Source organism: Astyanax mexicanus, chromosome 5 (genome assembly GCF_023375975.1).
Source record: "Astyanax mexicanus isolate ESR-SI-001 chromosome 5, AstMex3_surface, whole genome shotgun sequence".
Classification (NCBI taxonomy): Eukaryota; Metazoa; Chordata; class Actinopteri; order Characiformes; family Acestrorhamphidae; genus Astyanax; species Astyanax mexicanus.
This window is the reverse complement of record NC_064412.1, coordinates 12,380,440-12,399,213: the sequence shown is the minus strand read 5'-3', so window position 1 is coordinate 12,399,213 and position 18,774 is coordinate 12,380,440. Positions and strand designations below refer to the sequence as shown.

At 36.4% G+C, this 18,774-nt stretch overlaps 1 protein-coding gene across 1 annotated transcript; it reads right to left on the bottom strand.

Moving 5' to 3' along the window:
• Positions 1-8,237: 8,237 nt before the first annotated feature.
• On the bottom strand, positions 8,238-18,525 carry LOC103033959 (monocarboxylate transporter 1). Its single transcript, XM_049479293.1, has 5 exons — positions 18,356-18,525; positions 17,444-17,692; positions 11,775-11,918; positions 10,874-11,659; positions 8,238-9,123 (listed from the first exon to the last, which is right to left on the bottom strand). Exons 2-5 carry the CDS (start codon positions 17,658-17,660, stop codon positions 8,882-8,884), a joined length of 1,389 nt encoding a protein of 462 aa, XP_049335250.1. The 5' UTR covers positions 17,661-17,692; positions 18,356-18,525; the 3' UTR covers positions 8,238-8,881.
• Positions 18,526-18,774: the final 249 nt, after the last annotated feature.

Sequence of the window (18,774 nt, the reverse complement as noted above, 5' to 3'; positions counted from 1 at the left end):
ATCACTATCAAAAATAGTACTGAGTACCAAGTGCTAACATTTCTGACACACTAACAAAAACGTATATAAACACTTCATCCTACAATATAATTCAATAATAAAAATGCAGTGAAACACAAATATATTATATCATAGCAAAACAAGCACTGCCACCAGAAAATCAAAAGAAAGAGGCATTCTGACCCATATAAAAAGGCAGACGTGTTGCAAGCATCACTGATGGAAAAATCTCTTGTGGCAAATCATCTGGAGACCGCATGTATCGACAGCCGCTGTCCAATAAAGTGGCACCACATTCATTTTCTCTCTCTCTTGAGTGAACTAGCAGGCGACAAAGGACCTGAGCAAGAATATTTGTCTTATTCTGCTCTGCCCATACAAAACAAACATGATCTGGAAACATGCATGGCTGAGAGACAGTGAGAGAACACTGTCCTGCTGTGTGTCATCCAGGTGTGAAGAATATACAGAGAGACAGAGGCGGAGAGGCAAGAGAGAGGAATCTGGGCCAAAACACTGAGGAGAAACTGTAAAATACACTGCAAACAAACGGTGCTGCATGATCAGGTAACTAATTTCTAACATTAATGTGATAATGCATGCGAATAATCTGGAAGCTTTAACACAATATTTTTTTTTTTTACAGAAATTAATTATTTTACCAAGTCTGGCCACAACCAGTTGGTGTATTATTTATTTAGTTCAGGAGATGGGTTACATTTTATGTATGCTAAAATCTGGAATAAATCTTGTTCCCCTTCTTGCTCTTTCACACACACACACACACACACACACACACATACGCATGATTATTCATATAATATTGTTATGATTACTAATTATGTATTTTGAAGTGAAAGACACCAGTAGTATAATTTCATTTTGGTAATCGCTGATTCATTATTTTATTTACATTTACATATGCACTAATAAATTCTTATGTTTTACATTAATACATGTAAAATTATAAATTACAGAATATTGTGATCAATCAAAATATTTTTTTAATCTATTGACACCTGACCATCTATTGACATATACATTTCTATAAATAGAAATGTATATATTTTACATTTCTATATATAAGTACATATATATAATTAAGCAAAAATGAAGAACATTGTAAGAAGAAAAGTTTAAGAATAAATGTGTATGGAAATAATTCACATTGTAACGTGTTTTTTTTTTACAGCATAAGAAATTTTAGCAATTGTGTGGCAGAACTAAAAGTGAATGTCAATATTTAATTCTGCACTCATAAACAGTCCCCTCACTCTCCTTCATCTGAGGAAGCCGGATGATCCAGGCCTAAAGAAGGAGGGGACACATTCTCATTAGCCACTGTGTTTATTTGTGTTCCTCATTGTGGAGGCTTGGCTCCGACGTCAGATCTATCATATGTGTGCGCTGCTTCATACATGTGCATAGATAAAAAGGACCCTGAGAAAATAAACACCTAGTACTGCATTAAGGGGGAACAGAGGCTTGCGTGCTCTCCCACTGAGCATTCATTTTTAACAATGTCAAGCTTTAATGTGACAGGAAGTATCTTGTGTTTTTCTGGGATAATGTATTAGTTTAACATGAAACTAAAGGACTTCAAAGCCATTGGATGTCTTTTGGGACACAACTGCAAAACATTAGTGGCTGTGCTATGTAAAGACTACCTTGAATTAAAGGAAATATGAAATTTAATTGAGTACTCCTTATTGCAATGTGTAAAACAAGATACTGCTGTAATGTAGGCTAATACAAAAAGTTTACACACACTATACAGTAATAGTGATAAATGTAATAGGTTCTAATAAAGGTGTCCTGAGTTAAACCATTAATTATAAAGTTAAAGGTAAAAGTTTCATATGTGGTGCCACTGGTCAGACGGTGTATTGTTATTTGTTATTAAAGCTTAGGTGCTAGTGACTAGCAGTGTCTGTATGTGTATCAGCAAATTACTGTTACAAAATGATAGATGAGATATGACAGATGATGCCCAATACCTAATTTGTCCTATGTGTTGTGTGTGTGTGTGTGTGTGTGTTTGTGTGTGTGTGCAATTCTTTTAAAATTACTATTGACAGTCCAAAATCATATTAAAATGTAGTTTTTGCTATGGGGGTGGGGGTGCTTACTGAGTCCACCCTTAAAGCTCTCATCCTAGAATAACCCACTGTTGAGGTCCAAATATGATAAAATGGAGCATTTAATGACTTTCTTTGTCTATATACAGTATGTTTCATTTCACACTCCACTTTAAACACATACTTAATAAGTGATTCAACAAAAAAAATACCATATGTCAATAATTTCTCCCTATTGAGAGAAATCAAATATTCTTTCTTTATCTGAAAAATAAACTGGACAACTTTTTTTTTTACATTAAACAACTAGAATGTGTTTTATTTAGACCTACAGCATACATTAATTTCTTAATTCATGAGGGCATTTAAAATAAAACAACCTACAATAGAAAATAAGATTACAGACTCCTCCCAAAAGGAATGAATGGTCGATATATGATTATTGCTGGGACGGACTCAGACTTTATGAAATATTGATGAACTGTTCTGATCTCCTTCATTTAATTACACGTGTAGAAGGACACTGATACTTTAACCATACTTCAACCAAATCACTGCTTGTAATGAAATCAAATGATGCAATAGCTCAGCTATTCGTCTCCACCCTCGACTGTTTAGGGTGTACAGCACATCCTGTATCTCTGGCTTGTGGCACGTCTCTCCTTCGCTTATTGTTTTCTTTCACCTCTCAATCTCAATATGCTGGTGGAAACGAGGCGCCGAGCCTGCAGAGAATGTACAATGCATCTTCGCGTGCATGTGTGTGTGTGCATGCATGCGTGTGTGTGTACATTCACGATTCACCTGGGTGTCTGTAGCATGTGTGTGTGTACATATATGTGTGTGTATTACCAATAACACTGTGAAGCTCCTCCAATTTGTCCAGTGGAAGAAGAAGGCTGACCTTGTGAGCAAAGGAGAGAATTGACAGAGGGGAGCACTGTTAACAAGGACTGGCCATGTATCAAACAGCCAATTTGGAGCTCTTTATCCGCTGGGGTCAATTTCAGCCACATGGACATAGATCAGAGGATTCGGGACATATGGTTCACGGGTAACGTCAGTCTGCTCCATCTCCAATCAAGCACCATGCAGATATGGTTCTTCTCCCGTGGCAATTCATGCAGCATTAAAAGAATCATCTTCAAATATACTTCACTCATTGTAACTAGCATCAAGACACACAGAAAATTTTGACATTTCTATATGGTGCTCTCATTGTGCCAGTACAGAGACAAGCTATTTTCATCTCTCTCCCAGTTGTTTCACTTTGTAGGTGTGCCAGGAAGTAGAGAAAGGAAGGGAGAGAGAGAGAGAGCGGGAAAGAGAGACTCAACGCTCAAACTGAGCACTAGAGCTGTTTATTCCAGCTGTGAAGCACAGACTATTGTATTGTAAGTCTTTTCTGCAAATGTATGATCTTTGTAATCAGAATAGCACTGTTGCATTTGTATTTCTGACTGTACCTCAGAACAATCCAGATGGCCAACCCACAGAGTGATTAAAGGCTTTAGAAGTGAAGAGTGTGCTGCCGTTGATTTTCATATTGAAGCTTCTCCAACGCAACTCATTGGTCCAAGAAATAAGTTATTACTTAGCCTGCAATTACATAAAATCATATAAAAAGATGGCCCTATTTCATCTAGCACAATGTTAGTGCCACCTGGTGGACACTTCAGATACTTTATCCCTACTAATGACCTTTATCTTCATCTGTTTTAAGTCTTTATTCAGTCCCTTTTAATGCAGAGTCATTTTATTTGTGGTCCGTTCACATTATAAGCCTTTTTTATATGCATTGTGTTAAATTGATTAGGGTGTCAAGGCAGAAATGAGAAACATGCTATCATAAAATTAAAAAAGGCAAATTGACATAGTAGAATTTGAGAATGCTCAAGGCCTAGTCGATCTCAGACTGATCAAACATCCAAATTTTCTTTTACCATTAGACTCCAGGGGCAAGCATACAAGAAAAAAAAAAACACATTAATTTTGACGTTTTTCATTTTTGGCAGGAGTGGAGCCAATTCCCTGGGCATCTGGTTCGGACCAAACTGGTGGTGGCAACAGGGAGAAAGTAAGAAAAGATGAAAGCTGTGTTCCAAAGCCTAGAGTGTGTAGTCGAGGTACTTTATTTCTTGGCAACTGCATTATAAAGGGGTTGCTTGGTTATCCACAATTTTCTGTGCATGTGTGAAAAGAAAAAAGAAAAACAGGACAACAAAAATTGTAGTTCAACTTAAAATGTTTTTTTTTAACTATTTATTATTTATTTATTATTCCATCATTTCCTTGCAGAGTGTCATCATGCATCCTTTGTGCATGATGTCAAAACAAAGCGTCTTTTCAATGTGTGACCAACAGGCTACTGAGAAGAAGTTTTTATAGGAATCGTTCTGTTGAGGACCTGTCCTGCCTCAACTTCCCAGACTTTGGAATACAGCTGAAATGACAGCATTTCTAAATAGCAAACAGGCATGAATATAGAGTTCTTATAAAGAAAGCTGGAAGCTGATGGAAGCTGATTGGATAAAGAAAAGTCATTTAGGTCTCCCAGTTGAAGCTTTAATTTTCTAAACAATTTCTACTAATTTCTGCCTGATTGTGACTAATTTTCAGACTGAAATTCTTGTTGGAAGTTAACTCATGTTAACTCAGTAAAATCAGTTATGCCTGATTGCTTGACTTGACCATGAAACTCAAATATACAGCAGTGAAGGTCAGTGATGTGATTGGCTAATCATGCTCACTGCAGCATCTCAAAAAAGAGTTCTTGTTCAGTATATTCTGTACTACAGTCTACAGACCCAAGAGAAAACAAATGATTGATTCAAGACAGTGCAAGCCTTTCTTCCTTTAATGGTACAGATTAAACAGGGCTGTATTTTGGTGTGAACATAAAAAATGACTGCTAAATATATCTTTTACACCATGTGTTCAGATTAGTTAGTTGAATCAGACTGGCTAGTTGGCTTTCTGAAATGTCTCTCTCTCTTTTACATTAGGCTTTATTCTGCTTCATTTTGCTGGGGGCAAGGATTAACTGGACAAGAGTGTACAAATCCAATTGACCTAACTGTATAACTTCTGTTTTGTGCCTTGAGTTTCATTTAAAATGGCAAAATCTGCTTTTTTTCTGACATGTCTTTGAGTCTTTCCCAAATGATATTGAAGTCTTCATTTCTTTGATTAATCTCACTTAATATTTTTTAAATACTCACTTCTTTTATGGAGCATTTTTACTATTATATTTTTATTACATATTATTATGACATTATTATAAAAATAGCTTTATTTATAAAATTGTTCCCTAGATTTTTTGTAACTGCTTTTTATTTATGCGCACATTTTTGTCATGAGCAGATCGATGTCATCAAACAATTAACATTGTTAATATGTCGTTTCTTGAAGTTCCTAATGTAGTTGGAATATGAAATATACACAACTGTATTTGTTTTACATTCCTAAGGTTCTTATGCAGTATTATAGTACTCCAAACATACCGCACACAGCATGTGATGTGGGTAAGGGGGGACTCTAGTTTATTAAATGACTGATAGATAAACGTTTCTGCAACTTTCTGTGAGGCATTCCCTGTGCAGTTTGGAAATGTTCTCACTAGTGGAACTAGTGGAATCACCATACATAGCCTTTATACTCAGATCAGATCAGATGACTGGATTAGTTCACATGTAATGCCAGATTTGTACCAGGATAAAGTCAACATTAAACATGTCTATATATATAGACAACTGAACCCATTGAGGAACAGAGGCTATGTTGCTCATAACTGTTTTCAGGACTTCCATGGCTTTCACAGACACACTTCACAGTGTAGTATATGTATGGCTAGATCTACAGTGTAAGACACTGCAGTAACTTATGCATGACTTATGGATGACATACTCAGCAGATCTTCACAAGGCCTTAGCTAAAGAAGTAACTGTAGTCAGGGCCGCCGCTCTGCATACGCAGACAACGCAGCCAGCGTTAGGCCTCAACCATTTTGCAGTTGCAGGGAGCCAAATTGACTGAGAATGAAATGTGTTGAAATTATGACATTATTAAATTTAAAACCCAATGTGAATTATTTATGATACGCTCATCTTTTTTGTCTTTAAACATTGCATGGGGCACCTACTCTACTACTTAAAAGCGGCACGTTATTATTTTTGTGCATAATATAATGCCCCCACCCCTATTGCTTGAAATGGCACGGCTCGGTTTGCTCTGTTGGTTGTTGCCAGATGTGACATTTTCCAGTCAAATAAATAATCAAAAAATGCATGGAGGCGCTAAATCTTGCGCATGTTTAACCATTTTTAAAGTGTATGTGGCCATTCTATACAAAAACTTGTCCAGTGCAATATTTGTGTAAGTTAAAAACTTAAAATAAAATAAACAAATAGGATGAAAAATCGTAACTTATCTGGCAACCTTAGTCCTAACTAAAGTAGCAACGCTACTTGAGTTTGGCAGGAGACAAGTTCACCGCGCGAAGTTGCTACTAAATGGTAATTCAACTATGAAGCGACGGTTTGAGTCTGGAGCTGAGAAGAAGAAAAAGAAGCAGAAAGATGAGGCCCATGCATCCCTTTCTGGTGAGTAACTTCGATGATAAAGGTTTAAATAGTTTTGATTACTTCATGTTCAGTGGTGTTGCCTGAGCTAGTTACGTTGGCTTTGCTGATTTGGTAGCTTTAAATGCTTAAGTAGAAACTAATCTGGGTATTGCAAGGCACGTGGCACGTTTGCAAATAAAAGTAGTGTAGTTTGAAGATTTTTAGTGACTTTAATAAAAAATTAATAAACAGAGTAGCCTACCTATTGACTAATGCCGTCAGTGCACTATCCAAATGGTCTGTATGACAGCAGGATCAGACAGCTCTATAGATTTTGACAGGCTGATATAAATACACCACGAATATAAACGATAATTTCATAACCTTTAAGGCTGGCTTGTGTAAATGACGTGTCCACTGCTTAAAATAGACATGCATCGTTTCATTTATTATTTATACATTATAAATAGTACTCTTGTGCTGTTCTTCACTGTTATTGGCCTTACTTATAACGTTGTAAATATTCACAGTTACATGTGTAATTTTAATAAATAGTAAAATTTTGCGTAAACCTTTTGTGTTTGTGTGTGTGTGTGTTTTTTTTTTTTTTTTGGGGGGGGGGGGGGGGGGGCCCTCCCTGGCCAGTTATGCTTAGGGCCTCCAAAACCTTAGCACTGTAGTTTAGTCGTGTTAAAAATCTGGTAAAGAAAAAAAAAACAGAGCAAAAATTGTGCAGGGTTATTGTTAATGGATAAATAGTGTGCCAAAGGAAGAGCATACTGTTTGCAGTGTTTCCAGGAACAGAGCTCTGGAGGATCTTAATCTGGCCCTGAGTTTGTTTTTGTTTTAGACAAATGAGAGTGGGGCAAATAGTGGGAGGAAATGAGAGAACCTAGGTTTAATCTATCAGCCCTGCATATGATGATGCACATCTCTATAACTATAGGTGGAAACTTAGCCTTTCTTGTGTGTGGAAATGTGCAGTTATTTAGGACTACTGCTCAGCATGAACCCCTTAGTGCAGAGGTATTCAAACATTTTCCTCCTGAGGCTCACTTGGTACTTTTTGGCGAACTTTCTTTAGCTAAAACACGTGTCAATATGCAGCCTACTGCAGCATATGTATAAAAACAGGTCAAGTCATAACATTTTTTTTTAACATTACAAATAAATTGCAGAGTATATTTAGTATATTGTCGCTGTCCATTAAAAAAACATGTATCTTTTAATTAGCAATGTTACAGGAGAGAAATAAAACCTTTCAGTAGAAATCAATGTACAGTAGATCATTTTGAAAAATTTCTATTGGTCCATTCATCAAGAAACAGCTTTTCTACATATTACACAATGTCCAAAACAAGCAGTAAAATACTGCAACATGCCTTAAGGAAACTGTCATACTGTACATGTACTGAAGTCATTTTGTAACATTTTATATACTATACAGTGCAATGGTGTTGTCCACCATTGGATATATATATATATATATATATATATATATATATATATATATATATATATATATATATATATATATATATAAACATTGGGATGTTGTGCAAAATGTAAATAAAAGCAGAATGCAATGATTTGCAAATCTTGTAGACCCATATTTTATTCAAAATACAACACAGAAAACATATTCAGAGAATCTAGAGAAATTCTTCAGATACAAGGGGCTAGGTTGACGGTCAGTTTTGGATACTGGTGATCTTCGGGCCCTCAGGCAGAAGTATAAAAAACAGGCATGATTCTATAATTGTAATTACTGGATGGGCTCAAGAACACTTCAAAAATCTTTGTTTTCAAATACAAATGCAAAAAGTTGAAGCTGTATCATGCAAAAAGATGCCATTTGCCAATACAATCTAGAAACCCCACAATCTTCTTTGAGGCAAAGCTCATTTAATCATCTAAAAAAACGTATCCAAATTTGATTCATTTTCAGTCTCAGTCCATTTTAAATAAGCTTTGTCTCAGTGAAGATGCTGGTGTTTTTAATCTAGTTTATTTCTACCTCATATTTATCAATCCTGATGCACAAATCCCATTACAAAAAACAAAAAACAAAAATATGTTGTGTCTGTATAAGAGCATCCTCTGCTCATAGCAGTGAGAGTGCAATAATGATAAAAAGACTAGTGTCTGTTTTCTGTTTCAGTGAATTCTCTTCTTGCATGCCAGGCCAGTCATTCATAGACTAGATTACTTAGTGTACTCCAGCAGTTTTGGAATCAGCTCTCAGCTCTCAGCTTTCTGTGTCACTGTCTCCTCATTGCCAGTCGTTTTGGCTGCACTCTCTGTGGTGGATTCGTCTTCCGCTCCTTTCAGCTGGGCTTTTTTAGCTTTCTCCTCTGCTTCTTTATCCAGCAGCCTGTAGTTGATGCCCATGCCAACAAAGAGGAACAAGCTTGCAACCAATAGGATTATTCCACAGCTTATGTAAGTGTATTTGTAGTCGCGGTAGATGTCATTAAATGCTCCTGTGAATGCAAACACAATAGAAGCGTTACATTGCTTTCGCATTGTTTAACAAAATTAAGAAGTGAAACTCTTGGCAATTTTTTATTCTATCTTACATTATTATCTAATTAACATACAGTGTTACATATCTGCATTAATGTAAATTCCTCATTATGCTTAACATTAAGCTATATTTTTACGTAGTGTCTGTTTTTTCCAGTACGGTTTTTTTTTTTTTTCATTTCTTTCATTTTGTGTGGAAGTGTATGATCATAAAAATCAGTAGTACAATCTTACTGGCCTTATGGTTTCAGTTTGCCCCTCTAAAACCCACTCTAGATACAATACAAAGTCCTTTGTGCATATGAAAGAGTATGAAATATGAAAAAAAAAAAACTCTTACACCCATCTGGTTTTGCTTAAAGGTTGATCTAGTTTTCTCTGGCAAATAAATAATGAAAACAGTAAAATAACCATGTACCAAACATGAAACAATGTATAGCTCATGAGATTCAAAACAGTTGCAAAAGGCTAATGATTTTTTTTACAATGATATGGAAAATTCTGTTTAGCACTGACTGGAGATCAATGGATATTCTTCAAAGAAATAACAACTATCAAATAATACATTGTGCTCTTTATATGACACAGCCACATCATATTCTGTCAAGCCTTGATTTTTTTTAAGCATAGCAGCATTTTAAATTCATCCACAACTTTTTACAATGAACTAACAAGTGTACAGTTGTAGCAGAGATAAAATGAACAGCAGAGTGAAGCATGGCATTTTAAGTCACACGATGAATAATAGCTTGGGTAGCACAATGACTTGGTGGTTAACATGTTCACCTGTCAGCACAGGAGCCTTGGGTTCAAGTCCCTATCTGGGTGAAGTTATCTGGTTACTATGGATAGCTTGTGTGCCATAAAAATTCGACCCAACCCGGCCAACTGTCATTATGAGCCCATCCCAACTTAAACCCCACATTTTTTTTTTGTAAGTTGAGCGTTAAAACTGAGCTTTTTAAAAACCTTTTCAGGCTGTTTGAATGAGTGAAATCTGTTCAGAATGATGTTAATTAACATTACAACACTGAAGAAGCATAGAGATATTATTTAAGGAAAATGTTTTTTAAGACCAGCTACATACAGTCAACTGCAGACAAGTGGAGAAGCTCATGTGTCCACCCCAGAGCTGCGTGATAATAACATTCTAATTTGTGCAACTTTTAGAAAAAAAAAACGTTTTAACTTTTTACTTAGCTATATTGTGATTATCACATTATAGCTTAATATAAAATAAAAATAGCATTAAATAACAGACACCTACGTCACAGACTATTTTCTTAAGCCCGACCCAACCTGGCCCAAGGAAAGTGGTGGGAAATCCCGGCCTAACCTGGCCCAACTTTGGGTCGGGTCTCGGGTCGGTTTGGGAATAGAATCGAAGCTATACTCTCTATGTGACTGGCTACTACTTTTTGCTGGTGTGTGTGCTGAGTGTAAAGAATTGTGTAGAGTGTTAATTATAAGCATCCTTGGGTTCTAGAAAATAACACACAAAATGATCATCAGCTATAAGGAGGCACGGAGCCTTTCAAACTAATTCAAAACAGCTGATAAACATTCATAAATTACTTTTTTATATTTGCGAGCAACTATTTTGGACCTTCATTGTATAATATAATACATATATAAAGTGTATACAATTCTTTTTGGTGTGTATTTTTATGCTAGATGCAAAGAAAAAATATTTTTTATTTTACTTACCCAACAAGGGTGGGCCAAGTAACACTGGCACACACTCCAAAATGGTCACCAGCCCCACAGCACTGGAGAAGCGTTCTGTTCCCACCAGATCCATCAGCGTCTCAAAAAGCACAGAACTCATCCACCCGAACCCAAACCCATAGAAAGCTGAATAGATTACAAAACCTGAAAAGTCCATTGCAAGAGGTGCAAGCAGGTGGCACACACCATTAAACAGGACAGAAGCTGCAAAGAAATACTGCACCCGGGGACGCACCCATTTGGTGTTGGCCACAGTTCCCATTGAGGGCCGTGCCACCATGTCCACCAAGGCCAGCACTGAAAGCAGAGATGCAGCCTTATCGTTTGGGATATCCCTGGTCTTGGCATAATTACTGAGGAATACGAGGGGGGTGAAGACGCCACAGAACAAGGTAACATTTCCCAGGAGGTAGAGGAGGAATCCACGGTGTTTGAACAGAGACAGATCAATGAAACTATTGATAACTTCCACCACAGTCTTCTTCTCAGCTGAAGCTTCAGGCTCTTCCACAGCAGGCTGGGGCTTGGGCCCAATGGGCCTCATGAGAGATCCTGCAACACAGCAGTTGAGCAGAATCCCACCCAGGATTAGAAAGCTGCCTCTCAAGCCAAACTGGTCATAAAACCAGCTGTTTATCGGGGCCAGACTGGCCAGAAATACTGGAGTACCAGCCATGGCAATTCCGTTAGCAAAAGGCCTTCTCTTGTAGAAGTATTTGCTAATCATTATAAGAGCTGGGTTGAGATTGAATGAAAGTCCGAGACCTGTCAAGGCATTATAAACACAAAGACAAGATGCAAATGTTTTAATGTTAATGTAAATCACAAAATAAGCACCATGTAGATTCTTTGCTTCACAGTGTAAATTCATTTAGCCTACCTCCTACTACACCCACATAGAAATATAACGCCTCCACTGAGTTGCAGAAAGAGGCACCGATAAGTCCAGCTCCTGAGAGGCAGCCCCCTAGTATCATCACAGGACGACTGCCATACTTTTTCACCAGGATACTGCTGATTGGACCTGTAAGGTAAGGTGACAAGATTTAACAACAATTAATACAATAAAAGCATTGCAGTACAAATGGACAAATAGTTAACCAATTTAAGCACGTTCTGCTGTGTATATTAGAGCAGGGAAAACATTCAAATGTTTATGGACTCCATCATAAGGGGTGGGAGTAACCTTTCCAAAGGGTTCTTATGAGCACTGATTGCTCTAGGAAAAGAATACTAGAACATAAGCATGTTTTTTTTTTTACTGGTGGGACTTTAAATACTCCTACTTCTTCATACTTGGGTCATTATCAGAATAGTGTGCCTGTGTTGGTATAAAGTGTATTTAATTCATTATTATATTTATTTTTTACACACTTACACTTTCCATTGGCAAACACAATCCTTTAAAGACCACAGAACTGTATTTTCAGGATATACAGGGTGAGGAGGTTTTGTACGATGGTTCAATTTGGTAACATTATTTGATCTTCAATTTTAGATACTAAATACAAAATAATCATACATAGGTAGCTAACATTAACTGAAAACTTACAGCAGGGGTCGGAAATTAAGTTTGTCCAGATATTTTCCAAGCCATTATATGGCGGACCACAAAAATAAATATTCTGTTTTGGAAAATGAAGTGTAATGGGATGGAGTGCTACAGACTAGTAGCTCTCCAGCCCAGAGGGTTGTTAAACCCAATTGCAGAACAGTTGATCTCAAAGCAGGTAAACCCAAGAAGAAAGGAAAAATAAATAAATAAATAAATAAATACACCGCTCCTCAAGCGGGATCGAACCTACATTGTCAGGATTGCGGTCCATTATGCTATTGCTTCCCCGGCTAGTAAATTGTGACATGGGCAGGAAAAAAATGTCCTCATATGAAGATAGGGAGCCCAAAAACGGGCAGAAAAACAAGAAAAACTAAAGTCATGCCGAGCACAACAGAGAGACAGGAGAGGAATGTAAACAAAAGCTCACCAAAAAAACCTTTTTATTTGTCTTTTTTTTTTTATTATTGTTAATTATAGTTTAAACAACCTCACAGGCCAGATGTTTCATACCTATTTCCGACCCATTACGTTATGTTGTGCAGTTCCCAGCATGGCTATGCATTTTCTCTAGGAATATCTCTTCACCATAGGGTTGTGCCAAAAAACTGCACGTTAGGATATGGAACTGGCAGAAGCCTATTGATTTGTAAACTTTCTGTCTCGTCAAATCAAGACTTCTAGTAGAAACTTCTCTCAAGCCTTTTGTGAATCAGAATGCCCTTCACTTCAGTGGCAGTAGGCCTTTCTTTGAGGCTAAGTCTGAAAGGGAAGTCTGGAAGAGTCTGTTCTTTTTGAGAAGTGTAACACAGGCAGGCCATCATCAGAAATGGCACATTGTGACCCAATAACCCATCCCCTTTATGTTATTTGCTTAACAAATCATCATAGTGACAATACTGTACACAAACTACTGACTAAAGGCAGGCTAATAACTTAAGAACCCATATTTTCCAAAAAAAAAAAAAAATCTTCCATTTTCAAGATTATAGTGTATGCCAGGAGAAACTAGATGGGACAGATTTTCTGGCACTACAACATATTTTAAAAAGGCAATACAGTGATGCAAAAAATAGGACACCCCATAAAACATTTGTCTTTTTGAACATACAGCTCTGGAAAAAAATAAGAGACCACTTCAGTTTCTAAATCAGTTTCTCTGATTTTCCTATTTATTGGTATATGTTTGAGTAAAATTAACATTGTTGTTTTATTCTATAAACTACGGACAACAAATAAACATATTGTCATTTAGAGCATTTATTTGCAAAAATAAGAAAAGGTTCAAATAAAAAAAAAAGATGCAAAGCTTTCAGACCTTAAATCACGCAAAAAACAAACAAACAAAAAATAATAAGTTCATATTCATAAAGTTCAGAAATCAATATTTGTGGAATAGCCCTGGTTTTAATCACAGTTTTCATGCATCATGGCATGTTCCCCTCCACCAGTCTTACACACTGCTTTTGGATAACTTTATTCCACTCCTGGTGCAAAAAATCAAGCAGTTCAGTTTGGTTTGATGGCTTGTGATCATCCATCTTCCTCTTGATTATATTCCAGAGATTTGGTCAATTTGGTAAAATCAAAGAAACTCATCATTTTTAAGTGGTTTTCTTTTTTTCCAGAGGTGTATTTAAACATTTGTACGTTTTAGGTTCTTTAGAACAGATTAATTATTTTGGACACAGTAACAGGAGACATGTTTGGCCCAAACCAAATGCAGCATTTGAGCAAAAACACCCATACTGTATCTACTGTGAAGCATGGATGTGGAAATGCCAGGGTTAGGGACTGCTTTGCTACAGGATGGCCTGGCAAGCTCTCCATCATAGATCCACTATGAATTATTTACTGTACTTCACAGCACAGCTGAAAGAATTCTGCATGGAGTAGTGGAAAAAATATTAATTAAATATGTTTAAAAAACGCATTTTGTGAATACCTGAGTATCCACATTTATTCATGTTATTGTACATTTCTTGTTATCACATTAAAATAAACATGGATATAAATAATAAGCTGGAATCTATTGCCTGTTTTTTTCTGTATGCTGCTGTTCACAGTGTTTTGGCACTCAGCAGAGTAAATTACTCCAAACCCACACCATGATTTTCAGCCTCATCAGATGAGACAGATTTAAAGGTTAGAATCAAGGGTGCTGAGTTCTTTGCTTCAGATATTTTTTATGCTGGTGATTAAGTACTATTAATGTCAGATTAACTTCTCTAAGTGTCATAACAAACAGACATACAGAATAAATGTCTCCAAGAGGCAAATGGGCTCTGGCTTGCTGGTTATTTCACTTATCTGGGTAAATAAATCCTATATGCTATATATAATTCCAGTTTGAGTCCTGATAAGAACTATTCATTCATATTTACCCCTTTTTCTTACACAAGATGGTATGGTTATGATATGTATATGGTTGTATGATATGTATTTATGGAGTGTAACAGAATGGGTGGACATATATGCAAATAATTTGTTAAGACCAAACCAAAACAAAGAAAACATAATAAAATAACCAATAATTGGCTACAAAACAAACCAATAACAAAACCAGCAAGGAGAACAGGCAATGAACACATGGGAAAGGTAATGAAAAGGCTGGGCTACAGAGGAATCACAGGTGAGAACACTAATTATAAGGCAGGGCAGCGATAAGAAAAGAAACAAGATGAAAAGACAACAAAGCCATTTGCTAAAGAGCCCATGGCAATAAAAAACACAAAAACAGCAGGGATGACACACACAGGAAAAGTGTGACATGGAGTGTGTTAACCAAAAAACACAGGATTCCCAGACAAGGGTTAAAAGCCTTGTCATGGATTGGGTTTTTGATTAATGGAAAACCTCCATCCAGGAATAGCCTTAACCCCTTTCTGGAAAACCAGCCCTAAAGGTTTTTCTTTGCCGTTCCTCATCAACAAGAGTTGGTTTCCCAGACAGGGATTAGGCCTTGTCCTAAACTGCATTCTTTTTTAAGCCTAGTTCTGAGCAGCACTCTCTTTTTAATAGAATTTCATTATTCAGAATACTGTACAGTTCAAGACTAGACTTAATCTGCAGAGGGATTTTTGCAAGGGAACCAATTTGAACAGTGAAATTAAGTCTTTAAGAACTCGACATGGATAGATTATACAGTCTAGATCCTGTTACTGTTGCTAGTTAACATTCCTATGTTCTCAGTAATGACTCTAAAATGCCCCTTTTTAAAAGGCTACATTAATACATGTGTGTGTTTCCTCAAGCAATTTCTTCAGGCCTAAATTACAGGTGCTATGTATAAACTCATGTCAACATAGTTTCTTAAGTGCTGTAATACAGTTCTAATGAGTTCTCCTTTTCAGAGTTTTGTTGTGTTAATCAATTAAGTCTCATCTTCCATGTGGATGGTTTTATTTCCTGTGTTTCTTCACAAAAAATTCCACACCTTAAAGTGAGAATCTATATACCCACAGCGACAAACACTGCATAATAAACATGATTATGACAGTGTCATAATTATGTAATATATGGGACTGGTAGAATGCAGGGATTTGTATAGTTGTCACTGTGCTTTTATAAACATTATGAGATCTTCTCAAATGCATTTATTTTTCATAATTAGGATAAACTGATAAGTTGTGAAAGTACTAAACAAAGCACAAAGACAACAACAGCCAAACCAGACATGAGCAAAACACCAAGCCAAACGTTGATACCAAAGAATCAATCAATCAATAATCAGGCAACTTAAGAAAGGTAAAAACCAAAAGACAACACTTAAATGTAGAACATGAATAATATTCAGTGTGTGATAGATAAGGTTGGCAATACTTTACAGTAAGTAACTCAATCTGAACAGGTATCTGTACAAACAGATGTACCTGGTAACAGGTGAATGTGATCATTACTCAGGTGAAGAGGAACAGATACAACACTTCAGTTTTTTTGGTTGAGGTGGAATATGGGAAGTGTAATTTGAGGATACGCCTGAGGCAGTGGAAGATGTAAGTGTGTCACTTTGTGAGACAAAATTTTGACTGAACATTAAAAAAATCTCAAATCATAAAATATTTATTTCATATTGACATCCATTAGTTAAACCTAGAGAGAAAAATTGAACTGGTAAGTGCAAACTACTGCCCTTCAAAAGCATCTGAGAGCCATTTTATTCTGTCTATTGTTGTTTTTATCACTTTCATAATGTTCATATCAATAAACAAAAACAAAAAAATGTAAGGACTGGCTAAATGCTTGGCTGGTAGGTGCAAGAGATTTTTTTTGTAACTCATTAATGGAGTAAAAGCAAATAGGGAAAGCATCAATCAGATACATGCTGTTAGATTAAACTGTAAAGCTGTGTTTCAAGTTCCCCTGACTGCTTTACCTACATATAGGCAAAAAAATCTGCATTGAGAAAACCTCTATAGTAAAGTGCAATCATAGAACAGCACTTGGGCACTTTCCAGATATAATTACAATACAATCTCATTAAAAGCATTACCATATTGGTATATTAGAGAAAAGAGTTGTAAACATATTTTCAGGTGAACATATCTTCTGTATTCTGCTTTAGAATAGGCTTCCTTATAGCCAATTTACATTCTGATAACCTTCAAAAACCTGTCAGAAAGGAGGAAGAAAGACGGACAGACCTACAGGCAGGACAGGGCTCTATTGTAAAATTCTTGAGCCATTCTTGATTCTGATTTCTTTAGTTCTTATATAATAAGTGGGGTAAAAAGTGTTTAAATTGAAAATGTAGACAACTAAAATTAAAACAAATAGCACCGTGTAGAGCTTTCAGATAAAATTGACATACTGCTGTTTCTTGTAGATTTATTTACAAGGGAATGCAAATTGTACATCTAGAAAACTTGACAGATTGAACTCTCTGAGAAAATTAACTGTAATGCTAACATGTAGCTGGGGATAAACCCTACATGTTTAATGTTACTTATTTAAAGTGTACATGTATGAGGGCTTAAATACATGTTGTGTTTCACCTCCAGCATAAACGAAGGCTGCATTGATAGAGGAGATCCAGGACACTTGGCTTGTGCTGGCATTGAAGACTAGTTCAATATCTCTGTAGAACACAGTGATGCACTTGGGGAAGGCATAGGAGAAACCAATAGCGATGAAGGCACCAGCCACCACCGCCCAACCCCAGCCTCCTTCGGGAGGAGTGTATCCAATAGGTCCTCCAACAGCAGGTGCCATTGTGATATCCACACAAACGGACAGCTGGTTTTCTGAATGGAGAGAACAATATAGGAAAAAAAAAGAAACAATCATTGAACTCTCAGACACAGCTCTATCAATTGTGAGAGAAAAGCCACACAGAAGGAGCATGCTGCCAAAAATATGTCAAAATTTACATTTACTTCGTTTGGCTAAAGGTCTTATCTAAAACTACACTACATTTGAATCATTTGCTATCAATCCAATAACACATTTAACATATTCTTATTATCTAAGAATCATATAAAGCTTTGCAGTAGTATGCTACATTTACAGAGGAATTGTTGATCAAGGTGTGACATGACCTTCAGGTAAAATCCGAAACTGCTTTTTTTAAACAAACCAACTGCAATATGAGCACACATCAGCTAGAAGGTTAATTATTTTGTCACCATTTAATTAAAAATTTAAAGAATTTAAAAGCTGAAGCGTGTCCAATCACAAATTACTACAGATGCTGTCCGTAATGTCACTATTATTGTCACTGTCATAATTGAGTAACTAAATGTTAATGAATAAATTGATTCATTATTATTAGAAAAAAATTGTCTAAATACTATAAATTATTCTAAACTTCTAAATGGAAGTATATGGAAGTTAGTCAAGCAATTACAGGAAGTAACATATTATCAGGTAATTAGCAATAGAAAAGTACACACAATGTTGGAACATACCTGTTTCTGTTCCTTGTCAATCAGTCTCGCCTTATTCATCTGAGCTGTTTCATTAAAAGCCACTGCCTTGTGTTGTCACTCAGTAAACTTTCAAGCTTTCGATGAAATGCCAGCGCTGCCCAACCCCCCACAACACTAATCACAGTAAAGTCCAGCGGCTTGCTGCTGCTGCTGCTGCTGTGAGTCCGGAACATAACATGTTGTGCTAAAGTTGGGTTATGGAGGTTACACATTAAAAATTGTTGTTTTGTACACACAACAAATATGTTTTCAAATCATGGCTACAATTTCCATGAATTCCTGGTGCAGTGCCGGGTTACTGATTTTGTAAAGTCTATTAAGGTGGTGTAGTGGATTAAACAGAGGATTTCTTCATTGCTTGGACACACACACACACACTACCCCCATCTTATGGTCTA

Excerpts from the sequence above, each read along its gene's own strand:
- LOC103033959 (XM_049479293.1), bottom strand. The coding sequence starts at position 17,660 with ATGGCACCTGCTGTTGGAGGACCTATTGGATACACTCCTCCCGAAGGA. Across the intron at positions 11,919-17,443 it reads AGCCTTCGTTTATGCTGGAG|GTCCAATCAGCAGTATCCTG; the intron begins GTGAAACACAAC and ends CTTACCTTACAG. Across the intron at positions 11,660-11,774 it reads CTATGTGGGTGTAGTAGGAG|GTCTCGGACTTTCATTCAAT; the intron begins GTAGGCTAAATG and ends ATGCCTTGACAG.